General features: G+C 38.9%; 1 protein-coding gene across 2 annotated transcripts; it reads right to left on the reverse strand.

Annotated features, from left to right (window-relative positions):
* Nucleotides 1–279: 279 nt before the first annotated feature.
* Nucleotides 280–13,488, reverse strand: LOC139130158 (uncharacterized). 2 transcript variants are annotated; one of them, XM_070695892.1, is made up of 6 exons: nt 13,294–13,451; nt 9,919–10,245; nt 9,262–9,495; nt 8,491–8,667; nt 7,645–7,746; nt 280–2,865 (listed from the first exon to the last, which is right to left on the reverse strand). In XM_070695892.1, exons 2-6 carry the CDS (start codon nt 10,214–10,216, stop codon nt 2,075–2,077), a joined length of 1,602 nt encoding a protein of 533 aa, XP_070551993.1. In that variant the 5' UTR covers nt 10,217–10,245; nt 13,294–13,451; the 3' UTR covers nt 280–2,074. The 2 variants fall into 2 exon arrangements, with proteins under 2 accessions (XP_070551993.1, XP_070551992.1); XM_070695891.1 differs by having other exon boundaries at nt 1,841–2,865; nt 8,491–8,670; nt 13,294–13,488.
* Between the last annotated feature and the right edge of the window lie 275 nt (nt 13,489–13,763).

Consider the following 13,763-nt stretch of genomic DNA (forward strand, 5'->3'; position numbering starts at 1 on the left):
GTGATAGCAGATTCGAGAAAAAAAGTAAAATGTGTCACTTGATTAATTTTGTCCTTGATAGACTAAAAATGACCTTCGAGTGAAAAAGTACTCGAATATCCTTAACCACTGCATTATTTGATATGCAAATTAAAGCAAAGACCGAAAACGGCAAGGTGTGTTATTTATTCACTAATTAATTTCTTAATTAAATTCTTTAATAATGAGCGAACATGTTTCCAAATTAACAGGTTCATTTTAAGAAAATTACGATTAAATAAAGACAAGAGAAGCAAGTGTAAAACATGAAATTATAGATTGCGTCGTTTATTTAAAGTCTGTATCTGATATTACGAACATTGTCGAACACATAAAGTATATTGTTAAAAAATTTCGACTTTGCGACGAAAATGGAAAACACTAAATTTTTTGTTGGTTGACACAACAGATCTATCAGGGGTTGTATAAAATTAATGCGAACATTGCAAGCAAATACAATATTTTGTAGCGCTGCAAATTGTGTCTTCCTTGTTCTCCGTGGCCATGTATAACAGCTTTTGTAGAAAATTTTCTCACACAGAGAACAAGCAACAATATCGTAGACGCTATATCGCTCGACAAAACTGTGACTAGTAAACGTTCTCTATCATGATGTAGGAAGCTTGAATTTTCTACGGATCCTGTTAATGTATGTATATGTTCATTAGATTGCTTTCAAATTTCGTTGGTGTGTTTCTAAGCCTTAGGGCGACCACGCTCAGATCTGCTGAAATAGTGAAGAAAATGTTCAATTGAAAGTAAGTCTCAGGGTACTTTCCATTAGAAGTTCACTTCAAAGTCATCATAAATGCTTCCCCGATGCACCTCGGGGACACATTCTGACTCTCAAACTTTGTCAATTCTTTTCTGATCTACCACAAATGCAGGTCCCTTTTAAAGCTCTTTTGGTGTACAGCACTTTTCACCGCCTTAGAGTCCAATAATCATTTTTCAATTGCTTGGGCGATGTTATCCCAGATCACAAATTAACGCAATCTAATCTATCTTTCACGAACATGAGCAACTTTAAGACATGTGGTCAAGTTCATGCGTGGGTGACCCAGACATTCTGACAGTTCGTTGAAAGACATGAAGTATAAATAACTGGAATCCCAAGAACGACTATTCAAGCAAGCCCGACTTGCCAATCTAATAACATTTCTGCATTAAAAAAAGAAATGTTTGTAATCTATTATTAATGTATGACGATAACAACTTTCCTTTAGTGTCTATAACTGAATGTGTGAAGTAGGAGTGCGTGATACACTGAGTTGAAAGTTTTCCAAACTCCAAGCGTCTTTATCTGAATAGTCAAGAGTCAAAGAACGAGGGCTGACAGTTTTGCATGTAGAAGAATATTTGTTGTTGATGTTGTTGATGTTGTTGTTGTTGTTGTTGTTGTTGTTGTTGTCGTTGTTGCTGTTGACAAAATTGATCTCTACAAAATATTTTTAGACTTGTTGTTAATGTAGAGGGGTTGCAGAAATATTTCTGGCTGATCTCAAATACAAATGGACATAACATTTACATCTCGTCAAATAACCATCCTACTACAGAATATCCATTCATATTGATGCCCCCTAATGATACACTCTCTCCTAACTGAGTGATACTTCTTCTCTCCGCATAGTCGACTTTTTGAAAACCATCATAGAATTCCGATTACTTAGAGAACAATCCAAAACAAAGTGCACGGGAAAGTTTCACTTCCATGATGGCCTGGTAGACCAGGATTTCTAGTCGTTTTAAAATACCTGCGATGGAGCACCTTACTTTCAGTGGCCACAAAGATAAAAAAGAAAAGAATATACACAATTTGTTTCAGTGAATGATAACTTTAATCTCCTAATTAAGTAGAAAGTACACTATTAGCATTGTCGACTTTGAAAGCCATCTGATACTGGAGTTCAAACATTTAACATCAAAATCTAGCGAACATTGCACAGGTAACAAACCAACTTTTTCTATCGATTGTGCAACAGAAATCATTTTGAGGTAACAGAGTTTCACTAGTTGGCCAGTAGGTCTAGCGTTGACCGCATGTTGTTGCACCTGTTTACATGTAAAGCAGTTTGATGCAGTCCCCCTGCTGTACAACCAATCTGTATGGAGTGTCCTTGCACAGAGCAATATGATAGGGTCCGTTTATCACATTTTCACCTACGTAGCGTTGGAATCTCCCTTCAAAACTTAATTCAACCAGTCTATTCTTTATCCAATCACATACATATATGCCATTCTGCCGCTCGTTAAAACACAGTCCCCAGGGCTCATGCAAACATCCCTTGCCAATCTTTCTTAAATTAACCAGTCGATGACTGAGAACGTGAACACATCTTTTGTCTTCATCCGACGCGAAGACACAGTTGTCATTCACAATCAAACCCCAAGGTGATTTGACCTGACCTTTTTCAGTCATTGTGATGTGTTCACCGGATTGGTTATATTTCCTCACATATCCGTTACCATCACCAACGAACAGAAATCCAAAACAACTAAGACCTATTGACAATGGTTGAATATCTTCTCTCTGGCCAAAACTGTTAAGAATTTCGCTTCGCTCTGAACTCGCCACGACTCTGTCATTGCCTTCATCACATATGAAGTACGTGTTAGTGTCTTCGTTAACAGTGACGTCATAAGGTGAAAATGTCGGCAACGAAGGGAATTGTAAGATGAGATCACAGCAGAGTTTGATTGGATCAATAACCTGAACTCTGTGATTGTCTGTATCACAAACAACCCACAGGCCGTTTCTCTTGACGTATACTCCCATGGCCCATCTGAACTGAGTCGGTCCTGATCCTTCACCAAATAACGTCTTGAAAGTCCCCTTTCCAGGATTACCTATAACGGAATCAAATGAGATCAGGTCAAAGTTCAAAGGGTAGGCTGTAAATCAATAGTGTTGGCAAATGAGAGCATGACATTAATATGAGTATGTTTCCCGAGGAGGGGGGCGTGTTACAACCGATAACGTAGTAACTAACCGATAACGTATCAAACCCGATAACGTAGTAAAAATTTACCGATAACGTAGTAAATCAACCGATAACGTAGTAACGAACCGATAATGTAGTAATTTTTTCTAACCGATAACGTAGTAAAAATTTACCGATAACGTAGTAATTTTTCCTAACCGATAACGTATCAATAAATTTACCGATAACGTATCAAATTGAAGTATACTGTTTTCGTGATATTACTCTGACATCACGAATCGAATTTCATCAATTTTGGAAATGCGAACCAATTTATAAGTATTCCTGCAGGATGAATTAAAGATACAACACATATGAGAGTGTCTTTATAGACACGCTTTCTAAGTTGGGAGGACTTGGAAAAAGTTTTCAATATGACCGATTATAAAATTTCGTTACTTACAACGTCAGTATATCAAAATGACAATAAGCCTTTACAAAATAATCGCAATCATACCCATCCGTAGTCCGATAACACTGGGTTAAAAATTCGTAATACACTAGTTATAAACATAGACACAAAACAGAACAGAACAGACAGTAATGCACCGGTAAGCACTCATGTAACTCTCATTCTGGGACTGAATTACAGGTAAATCTGGACTCATTGCCCAATTGAATTCCTTACAATCACAATTCGTTAATTTTGCAAATTACTCCTGTAAGCAAGCCGATTCAACAGATTTTGTAGACAACGTATTGCTTTTTCTTTCCTTTTTATCCTTTCTGTTGTGATTCACGTCGAGTCACATCTTATTACGAAGACATCGCAAAATTATGCAGTAGTCATACATAGTATAGTGCTGATAGAAAAAAAACGCTTAGGCCAAGAAAAATAAAAAGTTTGTTTCTCATCCTCGCGCGTGTCAATTGAGACCCGCCATGTCAACCTTTTTTCTGCTCATGAGGAAATGAAATGAAAAAAAACCCACAAAAATACGCGACGGTAGTGCATAACACAGTGCTGTATAAAACAGAACTGTAAACAAAATAACTGACACTAACATTCCATTCAGAACAGTACACATATGTCACTAACTGTGCATTGCTGCACTAAAAGTCAAACCGCAGAACTGTTGCTATAACTACTGTGCATTTATCTCTGCGTGCATTCCTATGTCGTTTTCATGTTTTTCGCGCATTCTTGTTGGTTGAAGAGTAAAAAAATGAGAAGAAAAAACCGCGTCACCGCATCAGTTTTGCAACATGTCTAGGATGAGAAACAAACATATTTGTAACAATTTACGCTAAATGGAAAAAAATTAATAGAAGAAAAAAAATTGAGTACGAGACAATGTGATGACAAATCGATCTATAGATCTATCTATCCACCTATCTATTGACCATTTAATCGAATTGATCGATCGATCTATCGATTAATTGATCTATCTTTCTATCAAATTGATAGATCTTTCGTTCTATCGATCGATCTGCCCATCAATTTATCTATCGATCGATTGATCTATCGATCGACCGACTATCTATCAAACATCGATAGATAGATCGGTCGATCTATCGATTGAGTGATTGATTTATCTATCGATACATTGATCGACCTATTTATCTATCTATCTATCTTTCTATCTATCTATCTATCTATCTATCTATCTATCTATCTATCTATCTATCTATCTATCTATCTATCTATCTATCTACCAATCTAGTATCTATCTATCTATAAATCGATCGATCTATTGCTCCCCATGATTCGCTTAATCAGATATTATCAGCTAATTGATACGTTATTGGTCGTTTTGATGCGGTATTGGTTGACTTTTCTATATTGTCAGTTGGTTTAATCCGTTATTGTTCATTGATACGTTATCGGTAAATTTGTTGATACGTTATCGGTTAGGAGAAATTACTACGTTATCGGTAAATTTTTACTACGTTATCGGTTAGAAAAAATTACTACATTATCGGTTCGTTACTACGTTATCGGTTGATTTACTACGTTATCGGTAAATTTTTACTACGTTATCGGGTTTGATACGTTATCGGTTAGTTACTACGTTATCGGTTGTAACAGGGCGGGGGATACTCCCATAGAAAGGTGTACGAATATGTGCTGCCCCGGGCCGAATTTTTACCTTCTCACGAACAAATTCCTAAACTTGGGTCGATTTTTATAGGTCGATAACAAAGCAAATGTCCCTTGCCTTAGGAAAACTTTCACATCCAACAGAATAAAGGTGAAATGCTCCAATTTGTCAAGCAAGTCTCTAACAAGGGGTGCCATTTTTGGAATATGCACAGGTAGATGTTTTCAACTTGGACGTCACAACCCATGTGAAAATATCAGGAATACCCCTCCAGGGTGCGTTAACTTTCTGACAAGAAATACAAACGGCAGCAATATCTCAGAACTGGTTTCTCTTTTTTCCGGTAACATGCCTCCGAAAATTAGGGTAGGTCGGTCTGTTGAAATGTTTGTTATTTTCCTTTTTGTCGGCTGAAAACCATAAAATACGAGAAATTACTTGAAATCTTTTAAAATGCGAAAAAAACTGTCTACGTTCGGCAGGTTTCAAAGGGTAGCCCTGGCTATCGGGAACATATATATTAATTTTTATTTGCCCTTAGAACACAGAATGCGCCCCTTGTTGTAGACAGTAAGTTTGCGACACACGAAAGCGTTCATTCCGAAGTTTACTTTGTTAGGAAGTTATATATGGCTATGCGAGGGTAATGTCTGTCAGCTAAACCCGAAATATTTGAGGGTGAATAATCTATAACGAATACTTCGATCTTTACAAGAGAGCTCCTTTCGCGTCAAGTACTTGGCTAGGTATACATCAGTTCGGTATTTCTGCGTAGAAATTGTATCTGAGTTTTGTCACGTTTCAGAAGGCCCATGTTTATTGTTGTTACACATATTTACCGTTTTAGAAAATGATGATAGTTTACGAAACTAGATGAACGTATGATGAACGTATCAAGTTTTTTTTAACAGATTGCGCTTTTGAAAAGATAGAATGAATACAGAGACACAATCATGTTTTGAACTTACTTCCGACGATAATTTATTCAGAAATGCATAACAAACTAGCTTTAAAATTACGGTATCATTTCATATTAACGGAGACAACTCAGGGAAATGTGATGGGTAAAGAGCAAAGCGATTTGGGCAAACAGGAAAACTATTCACCAGTTCTTCCTGGGCGACCAAGTCTAGCGGGCGAGCTACATACTTATGCGTTCGTCAGAAGTTAGTCGGGGTTTTGGACGTAGAGGGCGCTGCGTTGGGCGTTCGAGGGGAACGATTTTTTTTTCTGGTGGAGAGTTAAAAGACGGGGCAAATTCAAATCAAAGGATAGCTAGGTGAGTTTTTACTAGCTAATTTATTCCTCTCTTAATCTAGCTTTGTTCAACAGACATTTCTTATTCGTATAGTGTCGATTTTTTTCCAGATTTGCAATTCAGTAAAATGACCAGAGTCGTGTTTCAGCAACATCACTGCCTGGCCGAAACAGTTCGAGCAAATGTACTCGCAAAGAATTGCTGTCATACGTGTAACTACTTCATGTCACATCCTACCGTAGCCTTGCATTGTGTGTGATGACATACGAAGACTCGCTCATCTACTATTTTTCTTTCCGCTAATTTAGTATTTTGCTGAGTACTAGTAATCGAGGTGAAAATTGATAAAGAAAGAATCAGTGGGCAAAATACTGCGTGTTCCACAGATAAGGCTTACACTGGCCACCGACTACGTTAAGTACACAAGCAGCATGGACCTTGTCAAGTGTCGTTCCACCACAGTCCCTCGTGAGACATTCAGCTCTGGGACTATTCGCCCCATAGACATGTGTACATACGCTTATGTACACACGACTATGGGGCGAATAGTCCCAGAGCTGAATAGCTCACGAGGGACTGTGGTTCCACAGAGCTACTCCTCGGACTGTACCATTATTTTGGGATGGCATAGGTGTGTAAAGGGGCTGCCACTTGACCACTGCTGGTCGGTCGCGAATTCAATTTACCTGTGGTCACATGGCAAGGAGATGTTTTGAGCAGAACTCTCTGGTGTTCTAGCATAAAGAGCGGACATGATTTATTTCGCTCAGTGTCTCAGAAGTGTTTGCACTGAGACAAGTTCAATAAAACTTAAATTAAAGCATATTTGTGTGCTACGTTCCCTAATGAGGTATACCCATGGTATTTTTCTGAATCACTGTGACATTTTCTCAAACCACAAAACAGTTTGATTTTCTAAATCACAGAAATTAGTTTTGACACGGCTTTTTGTCGGCAAGCTCAAGCCAGCGCAGTGCAGGTTATAGATGACAGCCCCTGACACCCCGGTCACACCCAAAAATAACAGTACAGTACGTTGGGTAGTTTCCCTTTGTAATCGAACTTTTACGATACTGAATCAGTAAAATAATGAATAAAATCCGGACATAGACTAGCAGGTGCTATACGTAGAGTAGGGAGTGAAAAAATGATGTATAATTGTGCAAAACGTATTTGTATAGCGCACTAAGTTGCTTGACAAGTTCGCCAACATAACTGTTACATTCAGAGCGTTGTAAAATCTTTATGGCACAACGATTTTGAATATTTCAAAAGCCGGGGCTAAGGGTCAAAGGTTGTGACCTCTTCTGATTACGTCCATGAGTACATGGCATGATGTATTTACCTGACTCTTGCTCTGGGACTCTCTCTAGAGCTTCTTGTGCAATGGTAGAACGTTCCTTTGGTTTCGTAGATGGAACCTGTGCTGCAGTGTTGTCCACGTTACCTTCATTGAGAGACAAATATATGATTATTTTATACTCGATCATACCTACTGCAAAAATGACAGAACTGTGGCCTAATCCGCACCATTACTGACTTTTGAACATGACCGGGGATAAAAAACGTAATAACGACTTCAATTTAAGAACCAGCAAAAAGGCAAAACAAAAACAATTTGATATATGAAATTTTGGATCAAGTTGTCGTCAACACATTGCATGGACCTATCTATCGGCAAATCATTCAAAGTAAACAAAAATAAACAAGTACCATAGATAAATAAGGCCAAAATAATTAAATTCTTTGTTTTGCGTCCACTCTAAATGGGAAAAGGTATGCGTCTAAGCGGCTGAAAAACACACACAAGAAAATTAACACAATGTAATTTGATTGCAGCAAATGAAACATTGTAACAAAATTTTAGTCCAGAAAAGCTAAGCGGTCATGTCCTAAAATTTCCTATTCAAATACATCGTGTGTGTTTTTCATGAAAACCTTAAAAACCTAAGGGGGTGGGGACGCAAAACAAAGAATTTAATTACTTTGGCCTAATTGGTATTTCTCTTTTTTTTGCCTAGTCGGTATTTGATTAAAAACCTTTGTCATCGGCGACGTCACATAAGATTTGAATAATTTGTTCGATATTTGGCAGTAATTGTGATGTCAATCTGATTTTGTGTGCCACAAAGTACTCCGGCGCCGGACCGTGTCATCTATGCTTTCAAACGACATATCTTCATCGTTTTACCTGTCGTCGTGGTTGCGATTGCTGAAGATCTTGATCTTGATCTTGATCTCACTGGCGCCGTTTTTGGACGAGGTCTGCGGCTTTGTGTGTTTGCAACAGGTTCTGGACTTTGAGCAGGTTCGACGCCCTTCGAGGAGACCGTGGTTGATGTTCGTTCTGATCGCTCCACAGTCTGACCTGCTAAAGGTAATAAAAACAAAGCTATTGCTTATCCATTGGTGAATAGGACAAATATGAATGAAAACTGAAGTGATCCTTGTTTACTGTTACTCGTTAAGGAAGTATAAAGCGCCTCGGAAGTGAACGACTGAAAACTTTTGCTCAGATTTTCATATATGAAATTTTCAACCGTACTCTTACCAAATTAAAAATAAAAATCAGATTCACCATGAAAAATTTGGTACTAGAGAAACAAATTTCCCAACATTTACCGACATTTGAAATTCAAAATGGCTGCCACCCATGTGTTAACTCTATGGAAAAAATAAAAATGTCGATTTTTAAAAAAAAAGCAAGTGAAAATATTTCTTACGCCCAGAGCTTTAAAATGAGCTACCCCCGTAAGTTGCACGAAGTTGTCGGTATTTAAGATATTTTCATTTGCTATGTGGTGCTTAACTTTTCACTGTCGCGAATGTGTATTATTTACCCCAAGGTTTCTATATAGGAATCTCAAAAATCTATGGACAGTCAGACGAATACATGCGCAGAAAGTGAAAAATGAATGAAAGATTTGCGACGCCCTAGAAAAGTGATGTGTCGTGCACTTACGTGGCTGACGATCATCTGTCAATGTTTTCATTTCCTGGTCACGATATTGTATAATCTTCTTTGCTGTAAAGCTCTTTAAGTTGAAATCTGCACCGACTAACGTCTCCTCGGTGACAATTTCCATCATGTCTCTACCAGTGACACCATTTTCCCGAAAAACTGAAATCGTCTGGTCGTCTATTGAGTGGCGTCTGAGCCACGCACACATCCCTTCCATGGTGAGACTCCGCATATCTGAGTGTGTAAATGAATGGAATGTTGAAACAATACAGGGTAAAAGGTATACAGTCACCTGTAATCTAAATATGCCCATATATGGTAAAAGGGCGTTCCTTGGTATTCACAATGCCCATGTGAGGGCGCTGTTTTTAAAAAAGCGGCCACCCGCTGAAAATCTGTGATTGGTTAGATTTTCTCTTTCCAAGATAACTGTGGCAAAATTGGAACAGGTGACAGTATACCTTTCAGTCGACTTCCTGGTTTTGAGCTATTGTCTAAATCAATTGAGCTCATACCTAGCTTTATTAAATTGTGGTTACTAAAGAGAGGATGTTTGGAATCGATAATACGGTATGAAGGGCTTTCTGCCTCTGTTTATTTTGTCGGTGATTTTTTTTCAGAAATATAATGAGAGGTAAGAATGATTGAAAAAGCTACCTTTGTTTGTATGACTATCGGGCAATTTCTGTTGTAACTTCTCAACGGTTGTTGTTTTACCACTTTCCATTAAACCATCTATCAATTTCGCAACCGTCGCCTCATTTCCCGCCATTTCTTTCCATTTTACAAGTATTTGGTAACTGCGTTCTGTAGCGTCTTGGTATGTCTCTTCGATGTTTTTGATGGTGACGTCGATGTTATCCATCTTGGCGTCTCCGGCCGCAAACCTCCTGACGAGAAACTTAACTTCTGACAGCGACACGTCATTTACTACAACTAGAATAGCTTCGTTCATAATGCGACACTGTCATGTAAATGCTGCACCTTTGATGGCAAAAAATAAAAAAGGGCTTTGTGGTTAAAAAAGTAAAAAAATGAGAAGCAATATAATCCCCACCCAACAAAAGACGTGGTTCTGTCATCACGACACCGTACAATACATATTAAGTTCATGAAAAGTCAAGGCGAACGAACGAAATGAAACTTGCGACACGAGTTCCGTAACAATATCATTTCGAACAGGTCTCTTCAATGACCTCTGATGACATTAAAGAGCGATACCCCATGGTCAAGTTCGATGTGTAAGACTCAGAAATTATTAGCGGTGGACCATAAGGTGCAGCTACAAGTACCTTGGATGGCGGCGCTTAACTTTTTCATATTCGGCGTGATTTGGACGCAATTTTTCGGCATTATGACATCTCAGTTCAGTCTTTTAGTTTATTACGCCTAATCACTCGGAAGATTTCGAATGTCGTTTTTCCTGATGTACATCTATATCGTGACTTAATGTACTGCAACTATCAAAGATTGTGTTCTCCTCCTCATCAGCTTGTCTTTCCTCTGACCTAGTGTACAGGCTGTTGACACACAGACGGTATATTATACAACCTATCGAGCACAGTGTTTATTGACAAACAACGTTGGTCCTTTACAATAGCTTGTCAACAACAATTCTTTACACGGACAGGTTGCATTGAAAAGGCTAAATGATGATAGACAGAAGAGGGGGAAACTCTACTGTCTATGATTAAATTAGTTGGAACGTGACGTGAATCTGTGGTTTTCATATTTTTATACACACAATGCTAAACGTCAAAGATACGAAAGAGATATTAAATTTGTCAGTGGTAAACCTTTAACTATTGAACTTGAATTAATCAATTTATTCATTTTACTTTTCAAAAACAAAACATCCCCAACTTTTACAATATAACATCCACAACACCGTCAACAAGGAATTAAAAAGTGTATGAAAGACAGTTTGTTGGTATGTCTAGAGTTAATTTGATAATTGCACTGCGTACATTAAAGGGTCAAGGTCACTCTTTTTCATTAATTCTGTTTTCAATGAAATGACATGTTTGTATTGTTTGACTTTGAATCCTGCCGAAGTACTCGTCAACTGTGCACAACTTCAACTCTGCTTGACGCCAGACAAGATTGAAACAACTAGTCAAACGTTTCAGGGTCTTAGGGGAAGGTCAGGATTGTTGTGCAATCAATCAGGTGGGCGGGGGGGGTCAGAGTTTTCTGTGCATCCCACCAACTTTTTAAAGGACACAAGTCCCCCTCCCCCCCGGTCTATTCTGCCAGTTCCCAAATATGTTTACCGTTGCCGTACTGCTAAGCAATAAATTTTGAACGATAATAGTGATAAAGTTACTGTCACTTCTATGTTCAAGTCAGAGACACGAGTGGCAATGCATGAGTAATAACTTATAACTTGTCTGTTTGTTTGTTTGTTTGTTTGTTTGTTTCATGGTCCCTCTATGATAGAGGGATCGTGTTTGTTTGTTTGAAACACAAACGTACGGCTCCTGGTATAACGTCACGGCTACACATGGTTGTGACCCCATTTCGCGAAATGCGAGATGTTTCCAAACTTGAGACCTGTCAGGAAACGGTCGACGCGAACACAAATGCTTTCTGGCTATATAAGCTCACCTTAGCCCTGCGTACAGGTCTGTGTGTTCCCGGCGTTATACGGCCTCCACCACAGCCCTGCAACGGTCCATAGAGATAACTGGCGAGATTCAAAATTGCGATCTCTATGGGTAAACAACTTGTCGAGTACGTTATGTTTCAGAAAAAGAGCGGTTTTGGACGTTAGGAGAAGTTAATCGCATCTTTTCTGGGGTCGGTTAGGAGGTAAAGGTAGGCAGGGAAAGGATTTTGCCCCGATAGAGTAGAATTTCGGCCAAAAAAGACTGTTCTTTCGTTGCGGTGCGCTTCCGGACCGCAGAGTCGCCAGTTATCTCCATAGACCGTTGCAGAGCTGTGGTGGAGGCCGTATAACGCCGGGAACACACAGACCTGTACATATAACGCCGGGAACACACAGACCTGTACGCAGGGCTAAAGCTCACCTCTGTGGTGATAATGTAGGTTACAGGGACGATACGGTCGTCGGAAACGCGCCTGTGCGGTACCTTGTTTACAAACAATGTATTTCATGCACGATAGATGCGTCATGTCAACATATAGCTGCAACATTTAAAGTTTACAGAATGTAAATTATGGCAAACATGTAACATTCACCAGTCGACAACGTGCCTTAGATACAGTTTTTGCTTTGATCGTATAGGTCCAATATGACCTTTAAATCGAAGTTCCGACGATTGACCTCTCTCCCCTTAACTGTCAACACTTTGAAAGAGCTTCAACCTCGCGGTAACAAAAGAGCCTCCAATGTTGTGAATTGAATGGCGTCTATGACAACCCGGCTTTGGCGGAAGTAAAACGTTATAGCGTTGTAAAGGTGACATTTTGTATATTTATTACTAATTTCCATTGAACACAATTGGAACTAATTTGGGATAATTAGATGGTGATGTAAATGTCGATTTCATCTGCAAATGTAACCTCAATTTGCTTTTCTTGTTAAGTTGCACACTTGTTCTATATGAGTAATTTGTAATATTGCAACATTCAGCCATAGGGCACCTAACTCTTTCGAGAAATTTGCATTGAAAAATATATTAAGATCCAATTCTCCAAAAAAATTAGTTTCAATCGTGTCTTTGTCAACCCTATGTACTATCTTCATACTGACAAGTTCTTGACCGTATAAATCATTCGTTGTCAAAGGCTCTCCAAGAGCATGTCCGTGCGGAGGGAGTTACCTGAAGAATACCAACTTTCCCGGCGGGAGCTTACTTCTAGCGTAAAGTGCGGTGGCGAAAGATTTGCCGCTTGGAATGACGAATTTTTCATTATTGGTGGAATTTCCGTCAATCGACGGCTCTCAAACAGTCGTCCCGTGGCAGTGTTCCAAACTCAACGGCATTGACTCGACGCCTGTCGATATGTCGATAACTACAGAACTTGGAGAGTTTCAACCACTGACTTTTTGTAACAAAAATCACTTACCTGGGTATGATCATTACACTGGTGAACGGCTCCAGATCGTTTTGATAAAAACACCTGAACAATCTAAGACTGGAGACCGGTGAGACTTGCTTGCACAACTTACAGCCTACCTACATGTACCTAGCTACATACAACCTGTACTGTAGTAGCACAAAGACACACGTCATGTCCCTTTGTAATCGCATTGTACAGTTCAATGTGTATATAGGTCAAACAGGGCAAGGCAGAGCTTTGAAGGAGGGCGAGCCCGGATATAGTGAACCGTGAACTATTGAACAAACATGTCAGTGTCTGGTTTGAGGGCAAAGTGATATAGCAACTCATAATCACTGTCCCTCTAATCAGAGGGACTGTGTCATAAACAAGTCTGTAAATCCATAAGTCAATGAATGACAAACAGTTCCATGTCAAGTTTTATCCCGGATCTACCATGCATTTGACTTAGCGATACAGAAATTTAGATTTTTATG

This window comes from Ptychodera flava, chromosome 3, assembly GCF_041260155.1.
Source record: "Ptychodera flava strain L36383 chromosome 3, AS_Pfla_20210202, whole genome shotgun sequence".
Lineage (NCBI taxonomy): Eukaryota > Metazoa > Hemichordata > Enteropneusta > Ptychoderidae > Ptychodera > Ptychodera flava.